This window comes from Pygocentrus nattereri, chromosome 30 (genome assembly GCF_015220715.1).
Source record: "Pygocentrus nattereri isolate fPygNat1 chromosome 30, fPygNat1.pri, whole genome shotgun sequence".
NCBI lineage: Eukaryota > Metazoa > Chordata > Actinopteri > Characiformes > Serrasalmidae > Pygocentrus > Pygocentrus nattereri.
Window position 1 is genome coordinate 9,847,802 of NC_051240.1, and position 17,311 is coordinate 9,865,112.

General features: G+C 39.8%; 1 protein-coding gene across 2 annotated transcripts in view; it reads left to right on the forward strand.

Annotated features, from left to right (window-relative positions):
• LOC108430011 (voltage-dependent T-type calcium channel subunit alpha-1I-like) overlaps positions 1 to 17,311 on the forward strand; it is a 362,256-nt gene that overhangs the window by 137,436 nt on the left and 207,509 nt on the right. For both annotated transcript variants that reach the window (XM_017702138.2, XM_017702139.2), the window contains exon 3: positions 10,867 to 10,978. In XM_017702138.2, coding sequence (XP_017557627.2) covers positions 10,867 to 10,978 — 112 coding nt within the window. The remainder of the gene's footprint in view (positions 1 to 10,866; positions 10,979 to 17,311) is intronic.

Consider the following 17,311-nt stretch of genomic DNA (forward strand, 5'->3'; position numbering starts at 1 on the left):
TAAGCCCTTTTTATACAGCAGCCTGTTGTGTTACCTGCTAGCAGCTCAACACAGATTCACAACACTTCACCCACAGAGGGCCAACACTGTCTGACAGCTATAGAGCTATAGGGTCTGCGAGGGGGGTCTGCAGAAAGACGTTAAATATGCAGTGGTGGACATCAACTAAGTAAATTACTGTACTTTACTTATTGTTACTGTACTTAAGTGGTTTTTCCTTGTATCTGTACTTTACTGAGGTATTTCCATTTTGGGTGACTTTTCACTGTCATTACACTACATTCCAAAGTCAAATATCTTACTTTTTACTCCACTACATTTTGCAAACTCTGTCATTCCTTTTGGTTTTTGAGTGTATAAAAGCATAACGTCAAAATGAAAGTGCAAGCACACGGTTCAGCATCAGGGCAGCAGTGTAAGATTTTGGGAGAGTCTGTTCAACATAAATGATGAACTAACCTAACTTTGTGTAAATAGAGCACAATATAGACATATGTCCACATATGCAGTCGAGACTGACGCGGCTTTTTTCTGAATTTATACAAACACCATTTCATTTTATAGTGAATTCGTTTTGGTTGGTTTGTTTATGAACAGAGACCTACAGATCAATATAGTAAAGAAAAACTCATCTGTGATCCTGAGTTTAAAGCAAGTTTTTATTAAACTTAAACTTAAGTTGCAAATAAATCTTAAACCGAAACTTTGCTTGTTTGCAGAAAGTTAGTTCAGAGCCATTTAGTTCTGTCTAATGGAAATTGTTTGCATTCAGTGTTTTGTGCTTATGATAATTTTAATAGACATCAGCATCACTAATTAATGACATTCTATTAAAAGCTTTGTGATACAAGAGTGACATGGGTATTCACCTAAAATGAGTTGATAGATGATGATGGTAACAGGACATTAGAGTCATAATCAATCTTCTAGTACTTTTACTTTCGATACTTAAGTACATTTGAAGGCAAATATTTTGTACTTTTACTCAAGTGAAGGTCTAAAGGGAGAAACGTCTACTTTTACTGGAGTAATATTTTACCTTAGGTATCTCTACTTTGACTCAAGTACATGGTTTGTGTACTTTGTCCACCACTGTAAATACGTATATGAAATGATCTATAGAGGGATCAAGAAAATTGAATGCAAAAAACTCAAAGGAACATGATAAAATGTAGAAAAGTTAGCACGATGTGTCACACAGCACCTACACACTTTCACTATCAACTCCTGCTTAAAGCTCATAGAACTGGCCATAAACAACACTGACACTGTTTATCACTTGCAAATGCGCCCACTACTGCTGTTATTATTAATCCCTCAAAAGAGCTTAGTAACACTGAGCTCAACCGCTGGCATGTGACACTGATTTATTTCACTACATGCATTAGAAGATGTTTCTTTAATTTTGGAAAACCCACGTATGAGAAAATGTTCGATGCTTAAGAGACCCCATGACACATGCACCTTTCGTTTAGGGACCACCCCCACTACATCAACCTGACGGATCCATCACTAGTCAGTGTCCCGGGTTCTCGTCACTGAGGGATTAAGCCCTGGACAAATCCAAGCCTTTATGTGCATTAGTGTTTGGAAAACATGCCAAAAGTTTATTTGAAACCAAGGAATTTATTCCAAATCATATATAACTGGTTTTGACATTCCAAAATCAATACAGTTGAACTGCCATCACCATTTTCACACCTAATATTGTCCTCTATGTTGTTATCTACCCCTGTATAGCTCCGAGGAGGATACATTTAGGTCTGGTCTTTCCGAAATCTAAAGTACCTCACCAAACAGTCCCCAGCAAACACCACTAAATGCCAGTAAAACCATTACCAAAACAATTAAGAGCACTGCAAATGTTCCAAAAAGCTAAATGAAAATGGCTACCAGCCGAACCACTCAGGCCAGTCTCCAAACAAGCCATTTAAATTTCGTTCAGTTGTTGTGAGATTTGTTGCCCTACCCTTTCTAATCCAGTGGGCATGCCTCACTCATTCACCAGTAATGGACCATTTAGGAGCACTCATCCCTATTCATGCTCCTTCAGCACAGCTGTTTAGGAGCCTTCCAACAGCCATAGCTGGACGGCTCGCTCATGTTACAGATTGTTTGGGTCAGTACAGCATGGCTTTAATAGACTCGTTTTTCAACTTCACATGCTGTGATGGCAGATAGATTTCATAGAGCCTGACTCTATTTCTGCACCCAATCTGTTCCTGTAGCCACTTTATTTCAGATAGAAGCCTATCAGAATCCAGTGGGTGTGATCGGAGCCGGGGGAACTATCTTCTCCATTTCTACAGACCGTCTCTTCCCTACGGTAACAGCTCTGAGAGCAGCTACCCACTCTCAGCCCTCTCTTCAGCCACTTAAATTGAAGCAGTAATCTGACCCAGGGTCAGCAGCAAATGACCCGTGTATTACAGCCTGCCTGGGGGCAGATCCCCCCCCCTTTCAGCACTCATTAATCCTCTGGCGGTGATGGAAATTGTGTGGGACACCATTTCAGCTGAAATCCACCCAAGGCTTCCACATCACCACAGCCACTGCATCAGTACAGATCATGTTTTGGCGATATTACTGTGCCTGCAGTGCTCATAATAAGTGTTGCAGTAGTGATGGTGATTTAATGTAATGTGCTGGCTGTACTAAAGGAACATATCTCTAAAACTCTTTGTTTTAAAGGAATCCTTCCACATTTTAGCCAAATCTCTTTCTAACACTGGTTTCTTGTATTTAGAAAAATGAGACTCAAAGGTAGTCTAAAATTGAAGCCAGTGGGCAACATTTGAATTGTCGGTACAAGGGGTCAGTACCCCCAAATATTAAGAAAACCACCTTGGGAGCCACAACATTTTAAGTCCATTTTACCATCATGGCTATTAATATGATTCAATACATGCTAATGCTCTAGTATAGGATAAAGATAATGCAGACTCACGGTGCTCTGCTTTAATCTTTAGCTCAGCTATAGCTGCTTTTCTCACATCTCTGGCAGGAAACTTTTCCACAAAAGTACAATAGTTTATTGTAAAATGTCTCTCAGCATTCGACTTTTTATGAGGCTGAAGTCAGCTTCATATTCATCAGCTCCTTGGTTGATTTTCTGTTCCATCTTAAATAGTGCAGCAGTTACATTATGGTGCCTCAAGGCAGCATTTAAGGTGGAATGGGAAAATTTGAACAAGAATTCAGTGAAAAGTGAATTTGAACACTAAGAGGCATTTTACAGGAAACTATTCTACTTTTGCAGAAAAGTTTCCTGCCTGCCACATATTTAAAATGTTTAAATCTTGTTCTGCTCTGGAGCCACAACAGGAATCCAGCTCCAGAGCTGACCCGTGTTGTCACAAAGTTTGATCCCCAGTGATGCCACAGTCATTTTTCAGCCAAGACACCAAGGGACCATAACGATTCTTGTTCTCTCTGGGTGGGTATATGACCCCCCCACCAATCAGGCAAAATGCTGTTGAGCCATCAATTGAAATTGTGTGCAACATTTTGAAAAGATCTGGTGGAATTTCACACGTCTTGAAGGAAGCACAAGCCTTCTGCTTATAAACATCGTGACTTAGAGAGAGACCTAGCTAGTGTGTATAATTGCCATCAAATAGAACTTGGGAAAGTCCACCCACACTGGTAACAAACTACAGATTCATCCCTCTGGAAAACTAGTCCAATCAATGATAAAAACAGATTAATACAAATTTACAAACACAGTTACATCTCTGATCACTTCTAAGGGGAAATATATGGAAGTTATCATCTCATATCAATCATCTCATATCAAATGTGCACTGTAGATTCGGCTGATAGAGATTAGATTGGAAAACAGTGGAATGTTTTTAAACAAAGCCTATGCTCTTAATACACCTTGGCTGGTTAATTCGCTCCAGTGGAGGGTTGTTGGAGAGAGTGTGAGCAGAAATTGTCAGTTTACAGTAAGCTGTTACAGCAGAGGGACTTCAGTGGTTACTCATCTCCTCCTGCTGCTGCTGACAACCCTTACACCAGCGCTAATGAGCTGTCAGAGAGAGAGAGAGAGAGACAGAGAGAGAGAGAGAGAGAGAGAAAGAGGAGAGAAGAGAGAAAGAGTGACAAAAAGAGAATAGAGAGAGAGGAAGGTAGCAGAGAGAGAGAATAGACAGAGAGAAAGAGAGAGGAGGGGAAGGGAAGAGAGAGAATAGAAGAATATATATATATATATATATATATATATATATATATATAGGGAAGGGGGGAAGAAGGAGAGAAGCAAAGAGACAGCATTATTAATTGAAAGATTTTACATGTTAGTGTAAAGAAAAAGCTAGTAGAGTAACAGAGAGAGAAGCCAGAGATAGACAGAAACAATGGTGGAATAAAGAGAGAAAAGAAAGGGAGAATGTGAGAGAGAGGACAAAAAAGAGATTGAGGTTACAAAAGGAGAGCAAAGAGAGAAAGTAAGAAAGCAAGATGAAGACATAAAAAGAGTGAGAGAGAGGGACAAAGGGAGCATGAAGTGGGAAGAAGAAAGAGAGAAAAAAGAAAGAGAGATAGAGAGAGAATTGTCTAGAAGAAACATTAGGGTACAGTATAAAGAAAGACCTTCGTAACTCAAGTGGCGTTGTGTAAATGTAATCTGAAGTGTATGAATGGTCTAAAAAGAAATATAACTTGTATAAAAACATTCGTTCTATTTTGCTTGATGTAATATTGGGTTTCAGCACAGAGGACAGCGCCATGTCTGTAGCGGTTCTCCAAGTTCAAGAGGTTTAGGGTGGTGTACGTTGAGTCTGGAACAGTGGAAACTTTCTTTAGATTTCTGTTGCCTTGGGGGAAAGCTTTTTCTGAGAACCCCAGCATATGTGTGTGTGAGAGAGAGAGAGAGAGAGAGAGAGAGAGAGAGAGAGAGAGAGAGAGAATGAACCTGAGAATCCTGAAGTAATGAGTGTGCTGTCGATACACTGGTGTGCTGAGAAAGCCCCAGAGACTGCCCCAAGGAATCCAACACACTGCCTGTGTGTGTGTTTAATAAGGGCCTTTGTCAGTGCAAACGGTTTGTGTGTGGTACGTACACCTGTGTACACTACAATCCACTGGAAAGTTTACAAGAAGGCTGCTGATGTCCAAATTGTTTCAAAATTTCTGCATAATTCAATCGTGAAGACTCAAATAAAGCCATTCAGAGTAGATTGATACGAAGTGGTTCATTATAGAGAAACTTCAGCCACTTTTCCACTGTCGAGCCAAATGGTTCTCAGGGCCATATTGGGCCGTACTGGGCCTTTGTGCGCTGGTCGGGACTTGTGAGACCGGTTATGGTGTTATTTGAGCATCTCTTACTGAAACAGCCTGCACTGTGGTGTGTTTAACCTGTAGCCAGATAATAGTTGTGTTAGCTTTATCGTTGCCCAGCAAAGTATAGCTCAGACACAAAGGAACAATACTTTTTTTTTATCGTTCTGTCACTTCAACACTGGTCATTTAAATTTGTGCTGTTACATGCAAGTCTTTATCCTCTAAACAGGTGTTTTTAATCATTTGTTTGCTACAACCAAGTCTGTTCTGCAGACTACAGCTTACAGAATATGTTCAATTTTGGCTTTCTGTCCTTCTGCCATCAATCAGTCAACTTTGCTCTCACTGTCGTAAGTTTTCATCATCTATACTTATGATAGGGGAGCACTGGATAGTTGAACTGAACCTGCATTGGAGTGTTTGGATCACTTTAGCTAAGCTAAGTTAGCTAGGAGATAAGACATCAACCCATATTTAATTTGAATTTTCATGGGGCCCTTGGCTCAGGGAAAACTCACAAAGACCACCCTGATAACAGATATTCTTACATTATCTCACATATATTCCATGGTTGCAGTGATGCTAGCTAGCCTGAATCCTGAACAGTGATTGTGTTGGAGCCATTCAGAGCGGTTTGATAAGAAATGGTTCACTATAGAGAAATATACAGACTCAGTGGTGGTGATGGGAACCAGCCGTCACGATGTCTACATCACAAATACAGCCGTTTTATTTACTGTCCAAAACCACCAGTGAACCTATCTGTGTCTACTGAGTTTTATATATAATGTTAATGATGGTAAAATAATGATAAATGTAAAAAAAAAAAACTTTCTTTGGAGACTATTTGCCTTACAGTGCCCTGTATGTATCCCTCTGCGGTGCATGGACTGAAATAAATAGATTAAAATACATTTTAAGCCAAAACCTTATCACACAACTATCATAAAACAGAGTGTCAGACATCAGGCAGCATATATCTAACCATTTTATCTAATGGCTTTCTGTGTGGGAGCTTTTAGAGGCTTTAAATTCTTCAGACGTCTGGTTCCTATCACCAATTCTGACTCCGCAGATTTCTCCAGAGCGGAGCATTTCACACCAAAACCACTCTGAATGACTTTGTTTACATCTCAACCTGTTCATTATGTAGACTTTTGGGAAACTTGGTGGAGTTGCCCTGGTATAAAGTGCCCCAGCATTGAGCTGTGGAGCAGTGGAGCCGTGTTCTCTGGAGTGATGGAGCTCCATTCAGTACCTTTGGGATGAGTTGGGGTGATCCAGAACTAATCATCCAACATCAGCACCTGACCTCATTGATGGCTGAATGCAATCAAATTGCCATGGCAATGTTCCAACATTTAGTGTACAGCCTTCCCAGAAAAGTACAGGCTGTTACTGCAGCAGACTGCCCATTAATACCCTTGAAACCTTTAGGCTCTTAGATCGCATGGGTCACATTGGTTAAATGATTTTGAGCACATTTGAAATAGCTGAGACCCCCTTGCCTCCCCTGTCAGACCACCGCTGATATGAACATCAGACAGATGAAATAAAGCACACATTTCCTCTCCACTCTTGCAGTGTTTGCCTCTGTGGCCTTTTTGAACAAAGCGTGAAAGAGAAAAGTCACAAAAAGAATAGAATAGAGTCTCTTCCATAAGTCATGTGTGCAGAGGCTTATTTGCTTTGTTTATTTGGCCCGCGGCTGTGACTCCGGCTCCGCTGAGGGGAACAAACATTAGAACATTCTAGAAGAATCCAGAGAGAATGATTCGGCCTCGTGGCCTGTTAAATTCTTCATCTGTGTGTTTTTTTTCCCTTCCACTCATCTGTACTGCTCGCTCCTCTGTTTATTCTCTCTGTCACACTCCTCGCTTCCTCCCCTCTCTCTCCTTTCAACTGCCTCTTTTGTTTAGTTTTTTACCCCCCTTGACTTCTGTCCTCTCTCGTTTTCGGGCGCTGAAGGAATGCGAAAGATCATGTCTGTGAAAAGGTTGATGTGTATGAAAGTGTGGCGGCATTGAATGATTTAGTTCTCTTCGAGGGTCCATTCATTATTTTGTTAGTCATTTTTTATGCATTTTCTCTTTCTGTACCATCTCTTTTTCATTTTCTCCCTCTTCCTGTAACTCCATACCCCTCTCTCCCCCTGTCTGTCTTTCCCTCTCTTTTCCTCGCTCTGTTCCTCTTTCTCTTCTTGTATCTCTGCATTGCTGCATCTCTCATTTTCTCCTTCTATTTCTCTCTTCTTTGTGTTGTATTCTCTTTTCTCCTCTATTTCTCATTTTCTTTCCCTCTCTCACTCTCTTCTGCCTCTTTCTGCTCTCTCTGTTTTGCTTCTCTTTGTCTCTTCCTCTTTCCCTTGTTTATCTCTCTCTCTCTCTCTCTCTCGCTCTCTCTTTTACCTGTCTTTGTTTCCCCCACCTTTCTCCCCTTTCTCTTCTCTCTCTTTCACTCTCTCTCTCTCTTGTTTTTTCTCTCTCTTCTTTATCTTTTTGTCCCTCTCTCTTTTTTCCACTGTCCTTTTTATCATTTGGCTTTCTCTCTCTCTCCCTCTTTGCCTCTCTCTCTTTGCTTCTATCTATCTTTCTCTTTGTTTCCTCCTTTCTCCTCCTTTCTCTCCCTCACTTTCCCTTGTTCTTTTTCTTTCTGTATCTCTCTTTTGTCTTTTTTCTCTCTTTCTTTGATTTCTTTCTCTCTTTTCTCTCTCTCTCTTTCTTCACTAGCTTCCCTCTCATTCTTTTCTTTATCTCTCTCTATTTCCCGCGCACTGTTTCTCCCCCTCTCTCTGCTCTTTTCTCTCTATACGTCTTGCCTCTATTATTCTGCCCCTCTTCTTCCTCCCTCTTTCTCTCCCCTTCTCTCTCTCTTGCCTTTGTTGCATTCTCTCTCTCTTGCTCTCTTCACTCTCTCTTCATTCTCTTTTGTCTCTGTCTCTCTCTTTCTTTTCCCCTCACCTTCTACCCCTCTCACTTTTCTCTCTCTCTATACATCTCGTCTGTAGCATTTTGACTCCTCTTCTTTCTCGCTCCTTCTCTCCCATCACTCTTTCTCTTTCTATCTCTTTCTCCCGACTTTCTCTCTTGCCTTTCTCGTTCTTTTTACCCCCCTCTCCGTCTCTCATTGGCGAGCTGCTCTCTCCTTCCTGCTGTGTTCTTCCTCCATTGTCTTGTTAAAAAAGCAGGCAGAGGATTTTGATTGTGTTCGTGTTCCTGTCTAGAAAGAAAGCTGTGATTTCTCTTCACTGCTGCCGTCTCCGTTTTACTCACTGTCACTTTGATTTCCCTGCCTTCAAACTACATGAATTCTACTGTCTCAGCGTAGCTTTGCAGAACCACATGATGTCCCGTTGGAGGTTGCAGCACTGTTCCTTATAGCCGCAGTGACATGTATAGTATCATCTGAAAGGATCTCTGTGTTGGCGTCTCATATATGGCTTCTTATATAAACGGCAGAATTAAGCATTGACTTCAAATTGAGCTCTGAATTAATGATTGAGTTCTTTCAGCCAGTTTTTGCTTTCTATTTTTGCTCCCTGCCTGCTTTGAAAGTCTAGAGTTCCCTGAGGGTAGTTAAGTCTTCTTCCTTCATATCTGTAGCTCCACAGTTTTTCTAATCTGAGTGAACTTTTTCATTTGATTTTGAGGAATTGAGATTTATTTTCAGCATCTGTTTCAGAAGAATCTCTACTTGCTGCGCAGATATATGGAGCAAAAGTGATCAAGACGTCACTCCTTCAGAGACAGAAGATTAAGATTGGGACCACTAGGGTCGCAGCTGCACTTCAGAACAGATCTGACATTAATAACTCTGCTAAGTAGGCAGTGTTTCTACACAGGAGCTGATTTGAAAATGGATTTCAAATGAATTGGATTCACTGTAATGTAAAGTGGTATAAATATAGATTATAAAACAAAACAGTTCCAGTCCTGAAGTCTAATTGGATGATCTGCGTTCAAAGCCATTGTAAAATCCACAATATATGCACACCTACCTATGACCATCAAACAATGACTGAACTCTGTATTCCTGCACCACGGCATGAAAACCCCTTGTGCTGTCAATGGATTAACCTTTGACTGTATTGCTGTTTGCATGGACCACAGAGTGTAGCCCATGAATGAAATAAGAACCCGATTTTGCTTAAAATAAGTGGCAAGCACCTTTTTTTTTTTAACTAGAACTATTCTGGTCAGCTGGCTAACAGGGAAACGATAGCCAACAGATAGACAATGATAGACAACTCCATCATTAATGTCATAGGCTGTATGATTAGCTGTAAAAAAGTCTAAAGTCTAAAACATGCCACTCTAATGACTCACATGCTTTAAATGTTTGTGTTTTAGTCAGAAATAGGATCAAACCCAGGCTGAATCCCAAACAGCTCCGTACTCCCTAAATAGTGTGTTTGCTGTGGAAGTTTTGAAATTCTAGCCTCTACAGCCGAATAGTGCATCATTTATCGATTATAGATGTGACTGAACCCTGATTGACTATTTCATAGCTATACTTTGCACTGTTAGGCTGCAGGATCCAGTATTTAAACTCCTATATCATGTACTATGTAAAGTTGCAGTACTGCACAGCCTCACGTGGCTTATGGCTTTATTGAGTTAACTATTGGCTTTAAATGATCTTTTTATGCTCCACCCACAAATGCATTGTTTTTAAGCAACTGTTGCAAGGTTGGATAAGCTTTACTGAATGTTACAAAATAAAAATAACAAAAAGGTTTTTAATTCAGTTTTTTACCTAATTTTGGTATATATGGCAGGATTGATGAGGAAGTGGGGAACAGGGATAGGGATAGGGAAGTAGCATGGGGAGCAACCTACTAAGTAACACAGACTTTATCAGAAGGTCAAGCAGCTTGTGCTTCTGGCCATATCACCACATTTCCTTGCCATGGTCTTCGGTCAAAATTCAGAGTGATTTGTCAGCATTTTAAAGACAGCTGTGCCAAAGAGTGTTTTCAGGGCATGTAAGTAATTACTTTTAACAAATGTGTTTTTCAGTTACTGAGCTGTTGGTGTAAATCACAAAATTCAACTATAACTTTAAACACCATCTTGTTGCCTAAAACAATTATATTGAATTAACTAATTGTAACATTGCACTGTTTTGCAATTGTAAATGAAATGAAATTACATGAATGCACTTCCTTTAATTTTGAGCGTAACTCTACATGAATGGTAGGTACTAGAAATTTCAGGTGTCTATTTGTAGCAAAGATGCATATGTTGCAAATACTGATTTTTTCTGCAAACAAGATCATCGAAAGCTCATGTCTGAAGTCCATATACTACGGTAAGTACACGACCAAACTTCAATGAAAACACATCATTACAAATATTAGCATGTGTATAAAAGTCTTTTTAGGATAAAATAGTTGCACACGGCCTAGAACACAACTGTTGTTGTAGTAATCTCGCAACAGCAGAGCTCTGAACGAGCGCGTTTGTGAGTGGGATCTGAACATGTCAGATGAATGTAAATGGGTTAAGATGGCATGCAGTCAAATGAACTGAACTGAACAGACCTGAATTGAAGTGAGTTGGCCTTAACTGTGAGCCGCACATGGTTCGAGAGGGTGAGCATGATGGTGATTCTGCTGAACTGCGTCACGCTGGGGATGTACCAACCCTGTGAGAACATCGACTGCTCCTCGCAGCGCTGCCAGATCCTACAGGTGAGGAAGCCTTCATTTCTCTTTCTTTTCCTCTTTCTCTCCTGCTTCAAGTGTGTTCACTCAGCAGCTCATTTAAGTACTGCGATAATATTTCTCTCATTATATAATGCGGCCACTTCAGCGCAGTGCCATTTACTTCATAAGTGCTTGTCCTTGATTACGCACACACACACACACACACACACACACACACACACACACACACTTTGACAAACATTTACACATACAGACAACAGTAAATTACTCTAACAATGCATTTCCTGCGGAAATCTAAAATCTATTTTTTTCTAATTTTCTAAGTTTTTTTTTTCCATTTAAAATATAAAATATAAATGTTATAAAACATGGAGTTTTAAGCATTTTTTTCTCCTGAGAATCTGCAAAATGTCTCAACAGCTTGTCCATGTCCAAAATAAATATTTTGGCTTCTTTACTTGTTTAAATATGAATCAAAATTTGTGTAATATTTCAAGCATTCTTATCCACAGATACCTAACCAAAATTGAAACATGTACATTTTCTGTCATGGTGGGGGCATTTATAGTGTTCCATCATCATGGGGACCTGTCAAATGTTTTATCATTGTGAGGACATTTGAAGTGTTCCATCATTATGGGGACCTGTCAAATGTTTTATCATTGTGTGGACATTTGTAATGTTGCATCATTGTGGGGATGTTTGGAGTTTTATATAATTTTATGATATAGAAATTTCCTTAATTTTAATTATAATTGGAATTTTCCTTAATTTCCATTCTTGTTAGGAAATTTTTCATCAGTGTGGGAACTTTAAAAAATTTGTCATTATTGTGAGGACATTTACAACATTTAACCACTGTGGAGCTGTTTTGCGGGTACATTTGGAATTGTATACCATTGTTGGGACATTTAGAATTTTCTAGTGTCATGGGGATATTTGGAATGCTCTTTCATTGTAAGGATCCTTACAATCGTCTATACTTTTGGGATCATTTGAAATTGTCTTTTATGGCGAAAACATTTAGAATATTTAATCATTGTAGGAATAGCTGGAATTTTCTTTCATTGCAGGAACATTTGAAATGTTCAGGCATTGTAAGCACTCTGAGTGCAGGAAAACCTTGATTGCGGACGTGAACAATTCCAAATTGATTCACATTTGTTAAAAATCTCTTTTCTAAATATGTAATTTATTGGAAGGGCAGAAGTGCAGTGTCCAGACAGTCTGTGGCGGCACATGATAAAAACACTACAGGATGAGCGAGAAATCCGACTGGCCCCCTCTGCTTTAAAAGTCATGGTTAGGTCAGGAGTCACAACCCAAATATTAGGAAGAGCCATTTTGTCCTTTCAACAAAAATCAGATTTCCTTGGCAGCCACAACATTTAATGTTCAGTATGTCTCAGTATGGGCTAATGTCCTAGTATAAGTTAGGTTTAAAATCTAAACAAAAACGCAGACTTACTTTACTCTGCTTTAAGTTTTAGCAGTAGCTGTTTTTCTCCCATCTCCACCAGAATACCTTTCCTTAAAAAGTAGAAGAGTTTCTTGTAAAATGTATCTGAATGTTCGACTGTTTTATGAGTCTGAAGTCGCTTCTTATTCTCAAGCTTCTTGTTCAAATTTTTCCATTCCACTTTAAATTCTGACTGAGGCAACGAATGTAAATGCAGCACCACTTAAAGTGGAATGGGAAAATTAGAAAGAGAAGCCGACATCTTCACAACTTTTTAAGTGTTTGCCAGTCTCTCATTGCAGATTTAGCTTGCCAGGAAACCAACTGCATAAATCTTATAAATGCAAATAATACATCGTTGCTACGTGACCTGCAGTCTGCACGCCAGTTCTCAGTCAAAAGTATTTGCGAAATACTTTGCTTTAAAAGTTCTGACGAAAACTGACTTCTGACGAGAACTGACTTCAGTTTAAAAGAACTGAAGTCCTGACACAGTGAGGAAATAGAAATCCTGTAAAGAAAAAAAGATGCATTAAGATGCATCGATAATCATTTTATAATCGCATTGCAGCCTTCTGAATCATAATCAAATCAAATCGTGAGGTGCCAAGAGATTCCCACCCCTAGTAAGCACATTTCAAATTTTCCTTTTTCCATTATTTTGGGGAAATTTGTGATTTCTATTGCTGCAGGACAATTTGGAGCATCCCAAATATTCCAACTTTTTGGCATTTTATATGATTGTGTGTGCATTTGAAACTTTCTTACATTAAGATGGCGTATGTAACTTTATACTAGGACTTTATATTAGGAATGTCTGGACATTGTGTTGACATTTGAAATTTTTCCTAGGTGCTGCATACTTTCCTTCTCTGTGTCCCCACAAAGCGGGAAAGTTTTGGTCCCCACCATGTCACTAAAACCCAACATCTCTTACATTCATTCCCACACATACACAAACCCCTCCTGAGAATGTCTTTCCTTTCATGTCTTGTGCACTATCTGAAGCCACATCTCCACAGTTAAACTCCAGGGTACTGATGTCTATCACTCCACACAGAATCACAGCTCTGCTAAGCCACCTCTCCTCTGCAGGTCACAGTCAAACCTGCAGAGGAATGATCCCATGTCAGTAACCTCTTTTGCTAATCCATATGTATACTTTTCTCTCAGTGTTTGAAGACAAAGGGCTGTGGCGGACTTGTAGGGATTTGGCAGAGGGCTAGAACTAGCTTGGGTGCTTCTGGTTCGGCTGATATCACAATGATTCCTCTAGTGGTCTGTGATAGGGATATTTGGACTTCAAAGCAGCAGGGGAGTAGACAAAACTTAGTCATTTTCAAATTATGGCAAAACTGAAAAATGGAGATATATATATATATACACACACACACACACACACCCACGCATATATATATATATATAAACACATGCATGTAACCAACTTATGTAAACAATCACCATTTACTAACTGTAATCTCATCACTGAATAGACTCATCATGTAGCTCACTGTACATCAGAAGTGCTGAAGGGAGAAGGGAAAGCATGTATGCCAGGAAAATTATTAATGTACTCATAATTCTTAATTTTGTAAAGATTTAGTACATTATTCAGCATATTTCAGTAGAATCAGCATATTAAGGGTATTTTTAAACACAGCTCTCACTCTGTACCTGAAGTTGCTATATATGTTGAAGTGGTGTAAAAAATACTCTTTGTTAAATTTCTTCTACCAGTAATTGTTCTTTTAGCAAAATGAACATGACTGACATTGAAGGTGGCCTGCTTGTTTGGCAAAGTAGCCCATCACAGTGAAATGTGTTGATTGTTGAGTGTAGCGAGGTCAGACTCTTATAACTGAGTGTAGAGAGGTCAGACTCTTATAACTGAGTGCAGAGAGGTCAGACTCTTATAACTGAGTGTAGAGAGGTCAGCTAACTGATTGGTAACTGTACACTGATGACATATCTTCACCAACAATGTAACTGTTCTCAGAGAGTAGAACTTTTTCTAGTGGTTGTCTCATCTTGCATGCAGTTGCCAACAGTGATTATTAGACAGGCCTCCAGTTCAGGCCATAAATGCCAAAATGGGTTGAAATCCAGCTTTACTATGATGCCAATTTTACAGTTACTCAGTACAGAGCCCTGACATGGAGCTGTTTTCCCTCTGACTGAAATGCATTTATATTCACAGTCAGTGATATTTCTAAAATTTCCAGAAGGCCTAGAGCGATATTTTTGTTTCTCACAGTTGGTCCCACTCATCTAGAATCAAATTATAATTGAATTCACTGTACGTTCCTAATGTTTGTGAGTAATCTGACACATAGGGTCTTCGGATCAGCTCCTTAAGGCCTAATAATTGGGAGGCTAACCTGGCTGTATCTGCTGATACACAGGAAAGAAAACAATATATACACAATAGTAGTTAAAGACTTAAAACACACACCCACACACATACATTTCTTAAGCCGATTCTCCCTCAGGGTTGGGGGGTTTGGGGGTGCTGGAGCCTATGGCCAGCGGTCAAACTTAAAACAAGTAGGATTATTAACAAATAATTTCCCCCAATAAGATGCCCCCTCTGGCCATCCCTTTGGCTTTGCCCCAGTTCAGCAATGTTTGCATGGCTTCAACTCTGCAGAGCGCACACATACAGAAATATGTATACATCCTCACTGATTGTTTAAGAATGAGGAGGGCCAACTTTTGCTTTGGAGCTGCTTTCAACCTATACCCAATCAGAACCATGCGCACACACACATACATACACGCACACAGCCACACACACACACTCACACATAGCCTAAGCCCTTGTGCAATCAGAACGCACACACATCATCCCTAAACATACACATACGCTGCCATTACTCAGACATGAAAGAGTTCCCTCAGGAAGAAGATGTCTTGCTCTCTCCTGACATACACACTGAGCACACTTTCTGAATGTCTGTTGTATTACCAGTCAGAATGGAACTGCTTTCACAAAGCCTGTAAAACAAACTTCTCAGAGCATTCAGTGGAACATTTTTGGCATCATTACACCCAACTTATTGAGGCATGTACTGAGGCAGAAACTCATATTATAATGGGATTATAATGGGGCAGAAGTTCATTTGAGTTATTAAAGAAATGCGTTTCTAAATGTCTGTCTACTGCATCTAATGCTCTTTTACCAAAGACATTTATTCAAATCATATTACACAATATAAGTTTTTCAGTTTTTTGACATAATTTGAAAAAAAAAGAAGAAAATGCTTGTGGCTCTTGTATGTAAATTTCATGAAAAATGCACCAAAAGAAATGACACAAAATGTGTATATATACACGTTTCTGTCCTGAGAAGACAACTCAACACGATGAGTCTGAAAGGATGTGTAGCTGGTAAGAAGCTCTTACTGAGAAAAGAAAATAGACAAAAAAAGAAGGCAATGTGAGAACCAAACAAAGGAGCAGCTGGTGCTCTAGGAACAATGGACTGACCACCTCAGAGTTTAGGCTTCAACATCAGTGGATAAACTTGGGGTTCCTTGGATTGTGAGAAGCAGAAAATGCAACCAACTTCTAAGACTGGACTTTTTAACTTGAACGGAAGCTAAATTAGATTTAGTTGTTGTCTGAGTAAATATTAATAATGTTCTCTTTTCTTTTTTTCTAATGTTGAAAATTAATAAGAGGGTCATAAGACACATCAAACTTATTGAGAATTTTAACAAGAAAAACAATGGCCCACGATGACCAATCCACTTTCCAGGAAATTGTTCATCTAGGAATGCTCGGATCTGACACCCATAATGTGGTGGTGCACCATCTTGCTGGAAAATCTCAGGGAACATGCCAGCTTCCAAAGTGGATTGGTCATCGTGAGCCAGTTGAATGGCCCCCAAGGTCTCCCGATCTGACCCCCTTAGACTTTTATCCTTGGGGTCATCTGAAGGCAATTGTCTATGCTGTGAAGATACGAGATGTGCAGCACCTGAAACTACGGATACTGGAAGCCTGTGCTAGCATTTCTTCTGCTGTGTTGCTCTCAGTGTGTGAAGAGTGGGAGAAGAGGGTTGCATTGACAATCCAACACAATGGGCAGCACTTTGAACACATTTTATAGGTGGTCAGAAACTTGTAAATAACTCATGAAAGAATAAAGTTACATTAAAACCAAGCACACCATTGTTTTTCTTGTGAAATTCCCAATAAGTTTGGGGTGTCACATGACCCTCTTCCCTTTGAAAAAACTAAAGTTCCTAAACTAAAGGATCCAAAATGGCCGACATCGAAATGGCCACCATGGTCACCACCCATCTTGAAAAGTTTTCCCCCTCCCGTATACTAATGTGCCACAAACAGGAAGTTAATATCACCAACCATTCCCATTTTATTTAGGTGTATCCATATAAATGGCCCACCCTGTATTGACACAGACAGATTAGTTAAAACATAGTGACCATCTGCCACCATATGCTGGTGGTCATCCACATGTCACCAAAATAGCTCCAACCAAGACCGTAAGTTGCAAGGTGGAGCTTTGGATTTGTTTTTCCAGTGTATCTCACTGATGCTTGAGGCCCAAGATTGATTTGTTATGTTCCCAAACAATGTGTTCAATGCAGTAGAGTACATGTTCCTGCTGAAAGAGACTACTGCCTTCAGTGGAATGGAACAGCATTGCCCTAAGAAATGTCGACAACAATGTTTAGGAAGGTATGTGTTGAATTGATGTCCATATGAATGCTCTGACCCAGGGTTATCCAGCAGAACATCATCCAGAGCATCACACGGTCTCCACAGGCTTGCCATCTTTCCCCATTGTGTCCTGGTGCCCGGTGGTAACCATCACCAAGTATTTCTCTGACTTGCCTTTCTGTTGGTTTAATTCAGACAGGATAGCCTTGTTT